Source organism: Leopardus geoffroyi, chromosome E1 (assembly GCF_018350155.1).
Source record: "Leopardus geoffroyi isolate Oge1 chromosome E1, O.geoffroyi_Oge1_pat1.0, whole genome shotgun sequence".
NCBI classification, from domain to species: domain Eukaryota; kingdom Metazoa; phylum Chordata; class Mammalia; order Carnivora; family Felidae; genus Leopardus; species Leopardus geoffroyi.
The window spans coordinates 59,092,706-59,111,140 of NC_059330.1; the positions used below are offsets into that span (position 1 = coordinate 59,092,706).

An 18,435-nucleotide genomic window follows, 5' to 3' on the forward strand; every position below is an offset into this window, starting at 1 on the left:
CGGACGGCGCGGGCCTGGATCCGGACGCCCAGCCACCAGGGGGAGCGCGGCCGGAGACGCGCACCCTCGCCCAGGGCGCCTGCGCGGGCGGCCTGTCACGTGGCCCACCCCGCCCCCTCTGACGCGTGCCTGCGGGCGCCGGACCCCGGGTGGCCGTTGCGGGCGGGGCGCGCGTGCGCGGAGGTGAGCCGGGGTCGGGGGTGGGCCTCGTTGGGCGCGCGTGCGCGGAGGTGAGCGGGCCGGGGGGCCGCAGGGGTCCCGGCGAGGGGCGGGGCGGGGGCGTCCGGCGGCTGCCCCGGAGACGAGAGACCCGGGGGTCCCGGCAGCCGTGACGCCCCAAGGGGGAGGGACCGATCGCCCGGCGGATTGAACCTCTCTGGTTCGCGGCTGGACAAGTGGAGCGTGTCGTGCGCGGGTCCGCGGGCGGCGGTGTCGACAGGGACCCCGGGGACTCCACGGCCTCATCCGCGCCCTCGGTGCTGGGCGAGGGGAGCCGTCTTGTCCCGTTGTGGGGAGGAAACCGAGGCACAGGGTGGGGACCCATGCCTCTCGCGTCAGGGCGGAGCTGGACTGCCACCCTGGCCTGGAGAGCAGCGGCTCCGATCCACTTCCCTGAAAGCGAGGTCACAGGGTCTCCCGGCCGGCAGCGCACTTGGCCGCCCTGACCTTCAGTGTTTCCCCATTTGCCTAAACTGTCAGCCCTCCGGCCGACTGCTCTTCTTGTCAGTGGAGTGGAAACAGCGCGCGCGGCCCGGGGCGGGCCCCTCTGTGTCCCGGGCCGCCCCCGCGCTTCTGAACTCAGGGTGGGGAGGTCCGTGGGCCCGGCCGGTCAGCTCCGGTCCCTCCATCACCGTGACCACGAGGTGTCACGTGTTCCTGGATGGGCAGGTGCAGCCGGGACGCTGTACAATAAAAAAATAAGTATTTAGTTTTTGTCCCCGGTCCGTGGCACACAGACCCTGGGAATCTTGGCAGGGGCGGTGTGTTTTCTGTGCTAATAAAGTGACTGGTGGCTGGGGCCTCTGGACAGCTTCGGGGTCGGGCCTGGTCCCCAGAAGCACCCAGGCTGGGAACTCCCAGCCCACCTCCCCTCCCCCAACCCCCAGGAGCACTGAGGGGCTGGTGATTGACAATCGCCAAGGGCCAAGGATTTGAGTAATGGTTCTGTGTAATGAAACCAAAACTCTGAGCCGGTGAACACACTTTGGTGCTGGAGGGTGGGGACGCCCCATCCCACATCCTCTGGCTTAATCCTTTATAATAAACGGGCGCGGTAAGCCAAGCTCTTCCCTGAGTGCTGTGAGTGGTTCTAGCCAATTCTCAGCCGGAGGTGGGGGAGGGGTGAACCCTTGAGTTGGTGGCCAGTTATTTAGACGTGGGGCTTGCGACTGGCGTCAGAAGGGGGACGGGCCTGCGGGGCTGAGGCCTTACCTGTGGGGTCCACGCTGGCTCCAGGAATTCGGGCCAGAATCCGAACGAATCCTGGGAGACCCAGCTGGTGTCGAGGATTGGTTGGCGTGAGAACCACCCCCCGCCCACCCCCACCCCCCCCCCCCACCCCCCGCACACATTTGCTTCAAAGGTGCCGTGGCCCGCTGTGGCCGGAATGTCCCAGGGGACCTGTCTGTGGCTGTGACAGGCTCAGACTCCCCGGTGCGCGACGTGACTCCTTCCCAACCCTTGCGTGTTCCTGGAGGCCCGAGGGTGCGTGCATCTCACGAGCCTCCGCCACACGGAGCTGGCATGCGTGGCCCCATCTGCTCCGCGGCCCCGCTGCTTTCTGGCCCACAGCACGAGGGCAGGCTGCTCAGGGAGGCCCGGACACCCCTGCTGGCCAGCTTCGGCTCAGGTCCCCCACCCGCAACCCCAGCCCCTTGGCCTTGTGGAACCTTCCCTAGCCTGCACGGCAGTCCGGGATGCTTGGACCCTCGGCCCCTCCCCGGGCCTGACTCCCAAGAGGTCAGACTGGGTGCGGGGTGACCCTCCGGGCCGCCCCTGGCAGCCTCCCCAGTTTCAGACAGAAAGGACGCCCCTCATGAAATCCTTGCACGTTCAGTCCCACGTTGATGTCTCACTCCTCGGAGGAGCCGGCCAACAACGTTCCTTATGAGAATTTAGAAGGTACACATAAGCCGAGCGCAGGTAGTGACAGTCCGATCTCCGGAGCAGCCAGATGCTCCAACATGTAACCTCAGGGGCGGGGAGGGCGCCACCACCTGCCAAGGCCTGGGGCCAGCCCTTGAGTGTCGCCCTCAGCTGCAGTGCCCGAGACCGCTTACCGGGCTGGAGCCGCCTCCCGGTCGGCAGAGGAGGGACAGAGGGACGGTGGTGGGTCCCCCTGAGGACGCGCCCACTTCTAGCATCTGCCAGAACTTAGCAGCTCGGCCACAGTCCGTGCACAAGCAGAGTTTACTCTCTGCGCCGTGTTGTAACTTCTTGTTCGGTTTGTCAGTTTACCGCCCAGGTCTTTGTGTGTCATTAAGCCTTTTTTTTTTTTTTTTTTTTTACTGTTTATTTATTTATTTTGAGAGAGAGAGAGAGAGAGAGACTGAGCAGGGGAGGGGCAGAGAAAGAGGGAGTGAGAGAATCCCAAGCACGTTCCAGGCTCTCAGCAGGGCTCGAGCCTGACGCAGGGCTCGAACTCATGAACCGTGAGATCATGACGTGAGGCAAAACAGCGCAACCCACTGAGCCACCCAAGTGCCCCTCGTTAAACCGTTTTTTCGTACATCTTCAGTGCGTTTCACGGTACAGGGTATTCTGCAATCCCCTCTTCGGGGCTTTTCTCTGCTTTTCCAGTTCCCTCCCTTGCCGTCTTTCCAAACAGTGCCAGGAGCTTGTCTACCCTCGCCCGCCCCGCTTTCTCCGCACACCTGACCCTGTGCGCTGCTGGGCCAGCCGCAGGTCCACGTCTGGAAATTGGCGTGAGTCCCCTGAGGCCCCCTCCCTCCGCCTTCCCTGCTGAGCCCGGCCCTTCTCTCAGCAGGGCCTCCAGGACCCAACCCGCTGCCTGCAGGTGCCACCGACCATGGACGCGAGGTGGCCGCCATGCTGCCGCCCCCTGCTGGGGGCCTACATCCTCGTGTCCCTGGCCACCGCCGCCCTCCTGGGGCACGTCCTGCTCCATGATTTCTTGCTGGTCCCCCAAGAGCAGCGTGGCTTCTCCCAAGTAGCTGAGGGGCTTTATCGAGCTCGCCAGCAGGGAGCCGGCCACCCAGGCCCCCAGGCCCCCCCAGGCCACCACGGCAGTCCCAGAGCAGCTCCCACACGGTGCGACGTGCCCCCCGACAGCCGCTTCGACTGCGCCCCGGACAAGGCCATCACCCAGGAGCAGTGTGAGGCCCGGGGCTGCTGCTACGTGCCTGCCGGGCAGTGGCCTCGGGTCCCCCGCATGGGACAGCCCTGGTGCTTCTTCCCACCCAGCTACCCGAGTTACAAGCTGCACAACCTGACCACCACGGAGACGGGCTACACGGCCACCCTGACCCGCGCCACCCCAACCTTCTTCCCCAAGGACATCTTGACCTTACGCCTGGACGTGCTGCTGGAGACTGAGAGTCGACTCCACTTCACGGTGGGCGGGGCCCCACGGGGCAGAGAAAACATGGGTGGGCATCGGGCAAAGATGAATGGATCTGCCGGGCGTGTGTTTAGGGGGCAGATGCGTTTTGTGCCTTCACGCGGAGTCCCGGCGTGAGCAGACAGTGCCTACACTCAGGGAGCAGCGGCCACTAAGACAGCAATTGGAAGGTTCTAGAACATGCTCTAGAGGGCAGGGCTCAGGGCACAGTGGAGGGAAGTTGGGTCTCTCCCAGGAAGTGACATCCCACCTGGGACCTGAAGTCCTGCAAGGGTCCGCAAGGGGAAAGGTGGAGAGGGAAGAAGGGGAATGTTCCGGGCAGTGGGCGGTGGGATCTGATGATCGTCTGCCCCCTGAGGGCAGGACGTTTTGTCTGATTTATTCCCTGCTGACTCCCAGTGCCTGGAACAGTGTCTGGCACATAGCAGGTGCCCAGCAGAAACCCGAGGGCTGAATGGACATGTGGAGGCCAAGCTGAGACAGCCTGAAACACAGAATTCATAATGAGCAAAGTAATTTATAACAGCCAACATTTACCCAGTGATTACTACTGTGCGCCGAACAGAGTGGAGCTGGACGCCCTCAATTCTATTCTCACCCACGCTGTGACGGGCATGTGGGGTGCCAGCTTCAGCAAATAAAAATACAGGATGCCAGGAAATCTGAATTCCAGAAAACCGAGCAATGAGTTTATTTTTTCAGTGTGTGTCTCATGCACTATTTGAGACGTACTAAAAAAAAAATCTTCAGACTGTGCGTTCTGTGTCTTGCCTGGCGACCCACGTGAGGCGTTCCCCCGGGTTCTGTAGATGACCAAACTGCCCATGGTCACCTGCTGTGCACGGCCACACTGGGCCCGGCACTGGGTCCCCGCTCTCCTGGAGGGTGAGGAAGGTGGGGAAGGTGTCAGGGGAGGCCCCCGGCCCGCAGAGGGCCTCACGGCACACCATCTGACTTCTAGATCAAAGATCCCGCCAACAGGCGCTACGAGGTGCCCTTGGAGACCCCGCGTGTCCGCAGCCGGGCCTCATCCACACTTTACAGCGTGGACCTCCAGGAGGAGCCCTTCGGGGTGGTCGTGCGCCGGAAGCTGGACGGCCGGGTGCTGTGAGTGCGGTCTCCGTGCCCCCAGGGAGTGCCAGCCGGGGGCGGTCTCCTCCAGGGGGCATCTGGCAGGGACTCCACCATACACAGCGATCCTGCCCAAATGTCACAAGTGCAGAGGCTGAGAAAGCTCGGTGGGTCGGGTGTGAAATGACACCTCTCCCCCCGGGGAGCATCTCCTCGGACCCGCTTTGTTCACGTTATGTTATTTACGATCAGATGCTGTGTATCACTCAGGACAGGGCAGGCACAGTAACCGCGAACCCCGCCAATCCCAACAACACGGAAGTAGGTGCCGTTACGGCCCCCGCTTTACGGATGGGGAAACTGAGGCACAGGGAGGTGAGGTGGCTTGCTGCCAGGCGACGGAGCCAGGGCCCCAGCTTCCATGCTGTCGGCCGCTGTCTGTCTCCAGTCCCTCTGGGGCTCGTGTCCCCCTGAGATCTTAGGTCTGTCCGAATTGTTGCTGTGGTCTGTCCGCCATGGAGCCATTCCCGTTCCAGAAGCTCACTCCTGGGCTTCCAGCTCCCACAGTGGTTCCAACCCACAGCAGATGCTCTCAGGCTCTGTCGGGAGAATCAGGGCATCTGGTTGGTCATGCCCTTGCCCCTGGGAGATGCGTCACCTCCGCCGCCCCCATCATGACCGGGGATTGGACGCACCCAGGCATCTCAGAATCCACTTTTAGACCCAGGTGCCAGAGCTGTGACTCCCAGAGTCCGACACCTCCCCTCGCAGAGTGGACCCGCACAGCCACGGGGCCGGGGCAGCAGACCTGCCCACGCCCCCCGTCTGCCCTGACGGATTTAAGCACGCACACTTTCACAGGACCGCCACGTAAATATGTGCCCAGAGCGGACAAGACTCCCCTTTGTCACTGAACTCAGTTACGGGCGCAGGGATGAGGTAACTTGGACCTACCTTGGTCTTAAGGGAACTCACCTTCTGAAATGCCCTTTTTTTCTTTTTTTTTTTTTTTTTTTGCCCACTCTTGGCTGTGGGCATTATCGACCTGCTCCCAGGGCTGACACAGTGGGAAGAGGCAGTGAATGAGTAGCAAGTACAATGTCAGGAATAACAGAGCTAAGAAGGTTCTAGAAATGAGCCGTGCAGATGCAGAGGAGAGGGTTGGCTCTGTCGGGGGGAGCTACAGAAGGCCTCTCTAGGAAGCTGACCTTTGAGCAGAGATCTGAGAGAAGTTTTCTAAAGCCTGTAATCAGAGTTTGGTCTTGAAAACACACACACACACACTCGTAAGTCTTGCCCAGGGGCAGGCAGGGGGCAGTGGGAGATCTTCCCGGGAAATCAGCGATAGTACGTACTCTGTGCCCCGTCTGTGGTTCTTGCCTTGCCCCTGACCCTGTGCAACCTCAGGGCACCCTGGCCACCCCTGGGTGGACGGACAGCTCCATGGGCTCTGGAGCTGGGCTGGGCTGGGCAGGCCTTGGCCAGAGTCTGGGAGCAGCATGGCCCTTGCGGAAAGAGCTCAGGGCCACAAGTCCTAGCGCTAGCCAAGTTCGAGCCGCTCCTGTCCAGCACCTGCTTGCGGCCAGGCCTCATGGGGCACTCCACTTCTGGACGCCCGCCTGGGGGCAGTGTGGACACAGCCAGGTAGCTGGGTGCGCTGGATGTGCTCTGCGAGCTCTCCACACCTGGTCAAGTCCCCAGGGTCGCCGGGCCTCGCATGGCCACGTCTGCCCCGGGTCAGTGCATCACCGAGGTGACCAGGCCACTCTGGCCCTCCTCGGGGGGATACCAGGGCCCAGGGGTCTCTCTGGGAGGGCCCACCTGGGGTTCATCTGGCTGCCTGGGCATTTCCTGGCAGGCTGAACACGACGGTGGCCCCCCTGTTCTTTGCTGACCAGTTCCTGCAGCTGTCCACCTCTCTGCCATCCCAGCACATCACGGGCCTGGCCGAGCATCTTGGCTCCCTGATGCTTAGCACCAACTGGACCAAGATCACCCTGTGGAACCGGGACATCGCCCCCGAGGTACAAGGGGCAGTGAAGACGGGGGGGAGCGGGGGAGCCATGTGGGTGAGGCTGCTAACGTGTGTGTCCACGTGCCCAGCCCAACGTGAACCTGTACGGGTCCCACCCCTTCTACCTGGGGCTGGAGGACGGCGGCCTGGCTCACGGGGTCTTCCTGCTGAACAGCAATGCCATGGGTAAGCGGGTGGGCGGCCACCCCCAGCCGGCATCCTGTCCCCGTGTCCCACGGCCAATCGTCCTTCTGAGCTCCCCGGCCAGGGGCTGCCCCGGGTGTGGCCGCGTCCCCTTCCTTCACGGAGGGACCTGCCCGACAGGCTGGAGGTAGAGGACTGGGGCCATGGGGGGGTTGGGGCTTGTGCGTCCCCCCAAGGAGTGACTCCAGTGGGCTGTGGCCTCTGCCAGCTCTGCCCTGAGGTGCCCCCAAGGTGGACTCCGAGGCCCCTGATCTGAGCGGAGGCCAGAGAGGGGAGTCCTGGGGTCTGGCGGCTCAGCATTTCCCTCCCCAGACACCAAGCAGGCTGTAGCTTGGCGGCGTGGGGGCAGTATGGGGCGCAGGGATCTGTCCCTGAGCCCCAGGGCTGCTTCCCCCAGATGTGGTCCTGCAGCCGAGCCCGGCCCTCAGCTGGCGGTCCACGGGTGGGATCCTGGACATGTACGTCTTCCTGGGCCCTGAGCCCAAGAGCGTGGTGCGGCAGTACCTGGAAGTCGTGGGTAGGCTGGTCCCCCAGCCCTGCACTGCCCCCTCGCCTCCCCCGCCCCTCCCGCCCCCTTCCCCTCCCCCTGCCCACGCGCTCACAGAGCTGCCCTGCCCGCAGGCTCCCCGTTCATGCCGCCCTACTGGGGCCTGGGGCTCCACCTCTGCCGCTGGGGCTACACCTCCACGGCCGTCACCCGCCAGGTGGTGGAGAACATGACCAGGGCCCACTTCCCCCTGGTGAGCGCTGGGCGGCCCGGGGCGGGTGTGCGTGTGGGGGCTGGGCCGGGACTCCGTCCCTGTGCTGTGGCCACAGGACACTCAGTGGAATGACCTGGATTACATGGACGCGAGGAGAGACTTCACTTTCAACAAGGACGGCTTCGGGGACTTCCCAGCCATGGTGCAGGAGCTCCACCGGAGCGGCCGCCACTACGTGATGATCGTCGTGAGTCCCCAGCCGTCCCCATCCCCTGCCGCGCCAGCTGTTAGGGGAGGGAGGCCCCGTGCCTCCTCCCCCAGACGGCAGCTTCCTCGTGGTGCCTGCGGGGCTCTGAGGGTCCTTGCTATCGACCGGGATATCGACCTGGGCTCTGCTGTCCTGTGATGTCCAGCCTAAGGCCTCCTGGAAACATCGTGTGCCGCTTAGGGTCCTTTTGGCTGTAGGTTGCGTGAGCGGCTTAAAGCAAGGGGTGGGGGGTGCCCTCGGCTGACGCCCCCCGGGACTGGGAGGGCCGGGGCGGGCTTGGACGCCCAAGAAACCAGAGCCACAGAGGCTCCGAGGGTCTCCCGGCCCCGCCTCCACTTAAGTCAGTTCTGCGTCACACAGGATGGAGGGCAGGGCTCTGAGTGGCTGAGCACAAGGACACCCTCCCTGGGCCGGTGCAGCGAGGGGAGCGGGGGGCAGTGCCCAGCCATGTGGCCAGAGGACATGGGGAGGGGGCGCCGAGGCTGAGTGGTTGCCATAGTGGACACGCCACAGGGGAGGAAACCTGTCTGCTGAGAGGTTAAGAACCGTGCTGATGTCGGCCGTTTCCATGACCTCGGCCCCTCGGAGGGCAGCCGGCACGCGCGGCCACTCAGAGCCCGGAGGGCAGGGGCAGGCCTTCTACTCAGGAAACCGTTGTCCGTGGCAGAGCACTGGGGAGACTCTCGAACTTGTGAAGCAGAGCTCAGGCCCGCATCCGGGTGTGCCCACCCCTAGCACGTGAGCTTGTGCACACAGGGTGTGCCGAACACACACACACACACACACACGAGGCCCTCTCCGGCCTCTGTCCTCCGTCAACACTGCCTGGAGAGCGTTCTCCCGTCTTCCCAGCAGTGGGTGCCTGGCTTTGGAGCACTCCCTCTCCTCCTGACGGGGTCCCCCCACTCCCTCCAGGATCCTGCCATCAGCAGCTCCAGCCCTCCTGGCAGCTACCGACCTTATGACGAGGGTCTACGGAGGAAGGTTTTCATCACCAATGACACTGGGCAGCCACTGATTGGGAAGGTAGGGTGGGGGCCTGGGCGCGTGGCGGGGGGAGGGGGGAGAGGGTAGAAAACGGGAGTCCCCAGCTGCTGGGGACAGGCAGGCGTTCGGGAAGAGGACGGGATTTAAGAAATCATGTTGTCCGATGGGACGGAGCGTGTGGGGGTCACGGCTGGAGGTGACGGTGGCCCCTGACAAGGGATGCCGCCTCGAATCCTTCCACGGGGCGCATGGAAGGGCCCAGCCCGGGCACGGGCGCCCTCCTTGTCCTCCAGCCCCCGAGGGCTTCCCAGGCCCTCCCACGGGGCCCCCAGCACAGTCCCAAACTCCCGGTTCCAGGGTGTGCCCAGAACCAACAGGAAGGGGGTCCCCGCTGCGGGGAGGCCGGGGAGGCTCCCAGGAGTGCAGTCATTTGAGACTCGGTTCTGGGGCCTGTGTCTGAAAGGGAGGTCTCGGTAGAGTCCCACGGCCCCTACCACCGATGACCCTCCCCCCCCCCCCGTAGCCCTTCACCCCCAGGCAGGTGAGCGAGGCTGGAGCTCTGGGGGGCCCGGTCTCCCCTCTGGCCTTTCCTCCAGGTGTGGCCCGGATTTACCGCCTTCCCCGACTTCACCAGCCCCCAGGCCCTTGACTGGTGGCAGGACATGGTGGCTGAGTTCCACACCCAGGTGCCTTTCGACGGCATGTGGATTGTAAGTGTCCCGTGGGCTGTGGGACCAGCCCAGCCTCTGCCCGGGGCGGGGCGCCCACTTCCGGGGCCTGTCTTGCAGGACATGAACGAGCCATCCAACTTCGTCAAGGGCTCTGTGGACGGCTGCCCCGACAGTGACCTGGAAAACCCGCCCTACGTGCCAGGCGAGCTCCCCCTCCTGCCAGCCCTCACCCGCCGCCCCCTGGCCCCAGCTGCCTGAGGCTCAGATCAGGGCTTTTGCTTCTCTGGTTTGGGAGACTCAGAGCTGTCCTTTCTGAGCAGCCGATGGGCACGGCCACCCGGGAAAGGGGAGGGCAGGACCAGGAGGAAGGTCAGGCTGGGGAGACATGAGCCAGGCAGCGTGGACCAGCACACCTGCCACTGGGGCGTGGCCCTCCGGAGGGAAGGCATTTCGGGCTTAGGGATGGGAACAGGGAAGGACTTGAAACGGGTCAAGAGCAGGCGGGGGGTGACGTCTGCGGTCTGCCGGCCTCTGTGTCCACCTCGTCCCCGTCTGTGGTACAGGGGAGACGATACAGGGACTTGCCCCGAGTTCTGAGGGCGCTCCGGGCTGGGGGTGGGGGGCGCCGGCCGGCCACGGACAGGAGCGGCCTCCTTCTCTTCCAGGGGTGGTTGGCGGGACCCTGCGGGCAGCCACCATCTGTGCCTCCAGCCGCCAGTTCCTCTCCACGCACTACGACCTGCACAACCTGTACGGCCTGACAGAAGCCCTTGCCTCCCACAGGTGAGGGGCCCGCTCGGCGCTGTGCGGGGCGGGGGCGTCAGAGGGAGGGCCGGCGGTGACCGCACACAGACTCCCGGAGGGAGCCGGGAGGGACGGCCGTCCTCCTCCCTGTGACGCGGCTCATCATCCAGGGTGGTCTGGTGGCTCGGACAGAGCCTCCCCTCCCTCCTCCCGGCCTCGGCCCTCGGGGCTACTTGCTGTCGCCCTGCCGCCCTGCCGCCCCTCCGGGCGCCAGGCCACTGCTCTGTCTCCCTGCCCCGCCCAGGGCCCTGGTCAAGGCGCGGGGGACGCGCCCCTTCGTGATCTCCCGCTCGACCTTCGCGGGCCACGGCCGATACGCCGGCCACTGGACAGGGGACGTGTGGAGCAGCTGGGAGCAGCTGTCGTACTCTGTGCCAGGTGAGAGCGCCTGTCAGGAGGGCGGCTCGGAGAGGGGGGCCGTGGGCCCAGACCTGAGCGCCCGGCTCGGCTCAGCTCAGGGAGATGCCACTGCCACGCCACGGGGCCCCTGTGCACCTGCACGGGTCGGCTCGCCTGTGGCGCCACGTTGGTGGGCAGCGATGGGCTTTCCGGAAGTCCCCGATTTGCCCCAGCCGCTGCCTGCAAAGCAGTCAGATCTCGTGGCGTCCCTTCCAGCGACCGCATCCTGTCTGAGCCCAGCCTGCAGGCGCCGTCCACCCCCCCACCCCCACCCCTCTGCAGAGAGGCACTTCGACTTGAGTTGTCAAGAGCTCTGATGCTGTGACGCGCGTTAGGCAGACAGGCCTCGGGAGCTCTGGGGCAGGGGGTGGGGTGGCCTCCCAGGGTCACCACGTGGGCAGCTGAGGGGAGACTCCACCTACAGCCTGCAAGCCTCCTGAGAGCACTTTCGGCAGTGGCAGGACCACGCGCAGACCCTCGGGCCGTGGGGAAGCACTGGTGGGCGAGCTCTGGGGCAGGGGTCCATTCCTCCTTCCGGAAGCTGCTCTGCCACAGGTGCCGCGGGCTCTGACCTTGCCCTAGGGCAGGTGCGCCCGCCAGCGCTGCAGGCCTATCTCTGAAGCCCCCTCGAGCGGCAGGTCCCTGGGCGACCCTCGGTGTGCGCCGATCGTGACCGGCAGAGGTCATGCGGGCCCCTGACCTGCTGCAGCCCAGACAGGTGTCCCCCACGGCCTCAGGCTGGGTCGGGTCCTGCCCATCAGCTCCTGGCCGCCCAGGAGACACTGAGGAGAGGGACGGCCCGGCGCAGCCTGGCCCTGCTGAACAGTGGTGGGGTGGGCCCTGGCCGACGTGGCCTGGAACCCACGCGACGCTTCGGCAGCCGTGGGGGCTCACCGTGCCCGCCGGAGCACAGCACCCCACGCTGGCGCGGAAGGCAGCGGTCCTGGAGGCTAGCGGTCTGAATGACGGTGTCGGAGGGGCCGTGCTTGGAGCCCCGGGGCGACTCCTTCCCGCCTCCCCCAGTTTCTGGGGGTTGCCCACTGTCCTCGTGTCCTTGGCTCGGGGCTGCGTCACTGGTCTCTGCCCGTGTGTTCACTCGGCCCTCCCCCCGTGTGTGTCGTCAGTCTGGGTTTTCCTCTTACGTGGTCACCAGGCCTACTGGATCAGGACCCGCTCTGTGACCTCACCTTAACCGTGTCTGCAGACACCCTCTTTTTTTTTTTTTAATGTTTATTTATTTTTGAGAGAGACAGAGCATGAGTGGGGGAGGGGCAGAGAGAGAGGGAGACACAGAATCTGAAGCGGGCTCCAGGCTCCAAGCTGTCAGCACAGAGACCACGCGGGGCTCGAACTCACGACCCGTGAGATCATGACCTGAGCCGAAGTCGGATGCTTAACCGACAGAAGGTGCCCCTGCAGAGACCCTTTCCAAATAAGGTCACATCACAAGTACAAAGGGTTAGGACTCCCACATACTTTTTAGGGGGCGGGGGGGGGGCACAATTCAACCCCGAGGAGCTGCTTTGCTCGGCTGACCCAGGTGTCAGGAAGCAGTCCGCAAGGCAGGCTCTTGGGACCGCCAGTGGGAGACACCAGGGCCAGCGCGGTACTGACCGCCGGGCCGGGGCCGGTGGCTACAACGTCTGCTGGGCTCCGCGGCCCCGAACTGGGCCGCTCCCCAGAGGGGCGGGCGGCCCACGGCCCAGGTGGACCTACTCCGGCAGCCTGAGCCCCAGCCCGACCCGCCCTCCCAGAAATCCTGGTCTTCAACCTGCTGGGGGTGCCGCTGGTCGGGGCCGATGTGTGCGGCTTCCTGGGCAACACGTCGGAGGAGCTGTGTGTCCGCTGGACCCAGCTGGGGGCCTTCTACCCGTTCATGCGGAACCACAACGACCTCCACAGCCTGGTAGGGGCGCGGGCCGGGTGGGTGGGGGTCTGCCCCCGGGGTCCCGCTGTGGACGCGGCCGCACCGGCAGTGAGAGCGGAGCCGGGTCTCCCGCCGCAGCGGGGAGGGCGGCGGTGACCTCGCGGTGCTCCCGCGGCCCCTCTGCAGCCTCAGGAGCCGTACAGGTTCAGTGAGACGGCGCAGCGAGCCATGAGGAAGGCCCTCGCCCTGCGCTACAGGCTGCTGCCCCACCTGTACACGCTGTTCCACCGGGCCCACGTGGGGGGCGAGACCGTGGCCCGGCCCCTCTTCCTGGAGTGAGTGCCCGGGTCGGGGAGCGAGGGCCCAGGGGCAGCCCCGTCCTGCCGCAGGGGGCGTCCCGGGGCCTCCCTGCTGGGGTGGGGGGGGAGGGGGGCCCTGTGCACGCCGCTCCCTCCCCCAATGAGAGTGCAGCTCAGGGCTGGGGGCCTTCCGGGCAGAACCCCCAGTCCAGACCAGACCAACCGGGGGGTAACAAGGTACAAAACCATCCCGATCGAATGAAGGAGACCCAACTGATAACCCCCAAGTGGGACTCAGATACGTAAAAAGGTGGCATGCAGTTGATTAAATGCCACCTGTAGTCAGTGGACTAAACGAGTCCCAGGTAGTAAAAACCTGTTCCTTGTTGGCAAAAATCATCTTCTCCCCCTCTCGCTACAAGCGTAAATTTCGGATGGATTACAGGCTTAAGTGTCAAAAACGAAGCTATAGAAAGTTCCACAGGAAAACAGGTGCTCTGGCAGGAGAGGGCTCTGAAAGCATCAAAGGGAAAAGGCAAGGGGGGGAGAGTTTAACAGAGGGAAACAGAGGCAACGCTCCCGTGGACACAAACAGAACGTCAGCACGTGCCCCGCTGTGGAATCGTGGAGGCATGTCAGACAAGATGCCAATCTTCTCCCGTAAAGAAGAGAAAAAAAAAAAAAAAAGTTTGCTGGAAAGGCCGGCAGGGGACAGGGTTACTCACTCCCCTCACCTCCCCCCCCCACCCCTGCCAAGCTCGGGCGGCGGGAACTGGCTCCAGGGGCTTCCGCGAGGCCCCCTGAACACGCCGACCTCAGAGGTCACCAGGCCCACCAGCCCACCCCTCCCATGCGAAGGTTCCCCGAGGACCCCCGCACCTGGGCCGTGGACCGCCAGCTCCTGTGGGGAGCAGCTCTGCTCATCACCCCGGTGCTCGAGGCCGGGAAGGTTGAAGTGACCGGTTACTTCCCCGCTGGCACCTGGTACGACCTGCAGACGGTGAGTCCTGCGGGCCCTCGAGGGGGTCCCTCCCTCCTGCCATGTGTGGGCCACGTGGGGAAGGGAGCTCGCTTGTGGCTCTTGCGTGGGGCTCCACGTGGATCTTCCCACGCGGTCCTTGCAGTGACCCATTTTCCAGATGAGGAAACTGAGGCCCAAGTGGGTAGCTCCCCAGGACTCCAATTCTCCCAAAGTCCTGCTGCACCCCAAGCCCTGGGTCAGGGCCCCTGTCCCAACGACTTGCCTGTGCTGGGCCTGCGGGGCCCCGCACGGAGCCTGAGGCTCCCACTCCTGGTGACGTGACGTCGCCCTCCAGGTGCCAGCAGAGGCCTTCGGCAGCCTCCCGCCTCCGCCTCCCGCACCCGTCACGCCTGCCATCCACAGCGGGGGACAGTGGGTGACACTGCCAGCCCCACTGGACACCATCAACCTCCACCTCCGGGCCGGGCACATCATCCCCCTGCAGGTACCCGGGCCAGCCACCTGAGCCTGTCTGTCCAGTAGAGGGTCCGTCCCCAAAGCCCCGGGCAGAGATGACAGCGTGTGAGGGTTGAGGATGCACAGATCCGCGGCCGTGCCAGGCGGAGGGGCACCTGCTCCGTTGGCTCTTTTTAGGAAACGGTCTGCAAACGTGCCACCCACTTTTCCAGGGCCTTGGCCTCACAACCACGGAGTCCCGAAAGCAGCCCATGACCCTGGTCGCAGCCCTGACCACGAGCGGGGAGGCCCGAGGAGAGCTGTTCTGGGACGACGGGGAGAGCCTGGAGACGCTCGAGCGTGGGACCTACACACAGGTCGTCTTCCTTGCCAAGAATGTGAGTGTCGGGACCCGCCCGGGCTGGGGGGTCCCCGGGGCCCCCTGTCCCTGTCCCTGTCCCAGCCAAGTGAAGCGAGCAGGGCCCGGGCGCTGGCCGCCCTGACCGCGGTCCCCATGCACCTCCCGGCGTCCGGGTGTGCGCGGGGCCCATCCCGCAGGTCTTTCCGGGCCCTCTGCTGACCATTTCCGCCTCTCCCCTTGGCCAGAACACCGTTGTGAACGAGCTGGTGCACGTGACCAGCGAGGGGGCCGGCCTGCAACTGAGGAAGGCCACCGTCCTGGGGGTGGCCGCGGCCCCCAAGCAGGTCCTCTCCAATGGCGTTCCTGTCTCCAACTTCACCTACAGCCCTGACACGAAGGCAAGAGCCCCGCAGATGGGGCCAGAGGGCTTGTCCCCAAGGATGGCAGGGGCAGGGGGAGGCACCAAGGACCCTGGGGACCTGGTGCCGGCCGGCCGGGCCGTACGAGGGCAGAAGGACCTTGGTCCCCAGGGAAGGACAGGCCCCCTTGCAGCTTGGGCCTTTCCTCTGCCTGTGTCCACACCGATGGTGACTCATGGGCCATGCTGAAAGCAGACTCAGCCAGCGAGGAACAGAGCCAGAAGCCTCCAGGGGCTGGGGCAGACCCCGAGGGCACCACCCGCCCAGGCCCAGGCTCCTGTCTGCTGAGCACTCCACTCGGGCCTCACCTCTGTCAACAACGGTTTGGTGGTCACGTTTTCTTTTTTCTCTTTTTGCAGACCTTGGACATCCCTGTCTCACTGACGATGGGAGAACAGTTTGTCATCAGCTGGTCTTAACCAGGGGCCGGTGGTGCGTTGATCCTTTACAGGAAAAGACGGGACTTCGCAGCGACCCCAGCACCCGTGCTCTTAGTCAAGATGTGGGGGTTGGGGCTCAGGGTCGGAAGCAGTTGGCCCACGTCTCACGGCGGACGTTCCTCCAATGCCCAGATCTGCCTGTGTCTACCTCCCGGGCCCCAGGGCTCTGGGCCAGCAGCACACCTGTTTGCCTTGTGTTTGCAATGCTCTCCTGGAAGGTTTACCTCCCCGCAGCCTGTCACCGGAACGTGTATGACGTCATCCGCCGCCTGCCCAGGACGGCAGAAGTGTGCTCGGGGTGAGGACGCTGTCCCTGCACCCCGAGGTCACGCCAGATGAAAGGACAGAGCTGCGTGGCCACTGTGGACTGCCGTCTGGGCAACCGCACCCCGGCAGCCAGTGAGGCTGCCCGCCGGCAGGAGGGCGGCCACGGGGCCTCCAGAAGATTCACAGGACCCGGGGAAACCCTCGCTCCAAAGTGCAATTGTGTTTAATAAAAGGGGCATTGCAATCAAGCTTCTGCTGGTCCCTCTGGGGTTCAGGGCGGGGAGGACGTGTCCCAGGGCCGCGACTTGGAGGTGCCACTCCATCCTTGAGGGCCCCCTGGCGCTCCCGGGTGGGGCGGGCAGGCTTCGCGCTCCGAAGGCAGCATCGCCCTCCCGGCCGGGCCTGGCATCGGAGGCACGTGGCGGGAGATGTGCCCCCACGGCCCACCCCAGACAACCGCTGGTCTGCTTGCGGTCGGCAGCTTGTTTCCCGGAAGTTTACAGAAGCGGAACCCTCCGGCACGTGCGCGTCGTCCTGCTAGTATCAGTCAGCAGGATCGCGGAGGCTCACCCACGTGGACCTCAGCGCCGTGTCCGGCTTCACTGTCAAGCACTTCCCATCATGTGGACGTGCCACGGTTGGTTTAGCGGGCCTCGGGGCCGTCTCCGATTTTTGGCTGTCACGAACAAGGCCGCGATGAGCCATCACGAGAAGTCTTTGAACGGACAGGTCTTCGTTTCTCTTGAGCACGTACCGGGGGTGACAAGGTCGGGTCATACGGGGGGAGGGGGGGTGAGTAATGTTCTTGAAGCCGCCCAACTGCTCGCCAAGCGCTTGCACCGTTCTGCATTCCCGCCAGCAGTGAGGCGGCTGCCCCGCATCCTCACCCACCCCTGCGACGGGAGGTCTGCTCACTCTCGGCCGTCCTGGTTCGATGTGCGTGTCCCTGAAGACCAACGATGCCGAGCGTCTTTTCACGGACTTGGGTCTGTCACCCGTGAATCCTCTTTAGGGAGGCGTCTGTTCAAATCTTTGGCCTTTTTATTTGGAGCATTGGTCTTCTATTACTGGAATATCGTTTGTGTAGGTTTCCGTTGCCACGTAACAAATTACTACAGACTCAGTGGCTTAAAATAACACAGTGTGTTACAATGCTGGCGGGCGGGGGGGGGGGGGGGGACACGGCTCTCGCGGGGCTACAGTCGAGTGGCAGGCCGGCTGCTTCCTTCCCGGAGGCTCTGGGGGGGGGGGGAGAACCCCTTTCCTTCTCAGGCAGGTTGTTGGCCGACTCGGCTGCAGGGTTTCGCAGGCCTGAGGTCTGTCCCCTGCCAGCCGTGCGCCACACGCCCCTTCTAGGGGCTGCTCGTCGCGGCGGAGGCACTCTCAAGTCCAGCGAGGTCAAGGCGGGCTGACCTTTAAAAGCTCAGTGGGTCCACCTGCATAACCCGGGACAATCCGGTCTCAAACTTTTCAATTCCATCTGCAAAGTCCCTCCTGCTGTAACATGTGATGCGGTCACGGGCTCCAGGGAGCAGGCCCCGGGCACCTCTGGGGGGGCCATTCTTCCACCTACCGCTGAAAAGCTCCCCGCATACTCTGGTTCTAAGTCCTCCGTCTGGCATGTGCGTTGAAATTCTTTCTCCCAGTCTGTGGTTTGCCTTTTTACTTTCCTAACAATGCTTAGTGAGGAGTTAAAGGTTTTTAATTTTGAGGAGTCTGATTTATAATTATTTCTGTCCTATTAAAAAAATCTTGGCCGAATCCAAGGCCACTAAGACTTGCCTCCTGCGCTTCCAGAAGCTTTGTGACTTTAGGTCTTCCGTCCCAAGCTACTTTTTGTTCGTGGTACGAAGTAATGATAAAGGGTTTCTCTTTTTTTGCGTAGGGCTCGCCATCTGTTCGGGCATCATTTGCTGAAAGGATCATCCTTTACCCACCGCACTGCCTCAATACCTCTGATGAAAACCCCCTCCCCATAAATCTGTGGTCTCTCTCTAGACCTTGTACCACATCCCAGGGATCTGGGGGTGTCTGTCTTTGTGCCAACACCTCACTGTTGTGCCACAAGTTTGTAATGTTCCTGGGGGTCAGGCAGGAAAAGTCCTCCAGCTTTGTTCAGTTTTTCAAAGCTGTTCCGGCCACGCTGGGTCCTTTGTATCTCCATGTGAATTTTATTTTTTTGTTAAAAAATTATTTAATATCGGGCTGCCTGGGTGGCTCAGTTAAGCCTCCGACTTCAGCTCAGGTCATGATCTCATGGGTCATGAGTTTGGGCCCTGCGTCAGGCTCTGTGCTGACAGCTCGGAGCCTGGAACCTGCTCTGGATTGGATTCTGTTGTCTCCCTCTCTCTCTGCCCCTCCCCCGCTTGTGCTCTGTCTCTGTCTCTCAAAAGTGAATAAATGTAAAAAAAAAAAATTTGTTAAACGTTTATTTATATTTGAGAGAGCGCAAGTTGGGGAGGGGCAGAAAGAGAGGAAGACACAGAATCCAAAGCAGACTCCAGGCTCCGAGCTGTCAGCATGGAGCCCGTCGCGGGGCTCGAACTCACGGACTGTGAGATCATGACCTGAGCCGAAGCCGGACGCTCGACCGACTGAGCCACCCAGGCGCCCCTCCGTATCAGCTTTAGAGTCAGCTTGTCGATTTTTTGCCAAAGTCTCTTGGC

The 18,435-nt window shown here is 63.7% G+C and overlaps 1 protein-coding gene across 5 annotated transcripts; it reads left to right on the plus strand.

Annotated features, from left to right (window-relative positions):
- The first annotated feature begins 80 nt into the window (after positions 1 to 80).
- On the plus strand, positions 81 to 16,017 carry GAA (alpha glucosidase). 5 transcript variants are annotated; one of them, XM_045489786.1, is made up of 20 exons: positions 81 to 183; positions 2,987 to 3,574; positions 4,542 to 4,687; positions 6,510 to 6,675; positions 6,755 to 6,851; positions 7,267 to 7,386; positions 7,491 to 7,609; positions 7,686 to 7,817; positions 8,754 to 8,864; positions 9,422 to 9,535; positions 9,614 to 9,698; positions 10,162 to 10,279; positions 10,545 to 10,678; positions 12,454 to 12,605; positions 12,753 to 12,901; positions 13,724 to 13,865; positions 14,182 to 14,331; positions 14,516 to 14,680; positions 14,889 to 15,041; positions 15,422 to 16,017. In XM_045489786.1, the coding sequence occupies exons 2-20, from the start codon at positions 3,029 to 3,031 to the stop codon at positions 15,479 to 15,481; spliced, it is 2,859 nt and encodes a 952-aa protein (XP_045345742.1). In that variant the 5' UTR covers positions 81 to 183; positions 2,987 to 3,028; the 3' UTR covers positions 15,482 to 16,017. The 5 variants fall into 5 exon arrangements, with proteins under 5 accessions (XP_045345742.1, XP_045345744.1, XP_045345743.1 ...); XM_045489788.1 differs by having other exon boundaries at positions 84 to 183; positions 2,984 to 3,574; XM_045489787.1 differs by having other exon boundaries at positions 183 to 230.
- Positions 16,018 to 18,435: the final 2,418 nt, after the last annotated feature.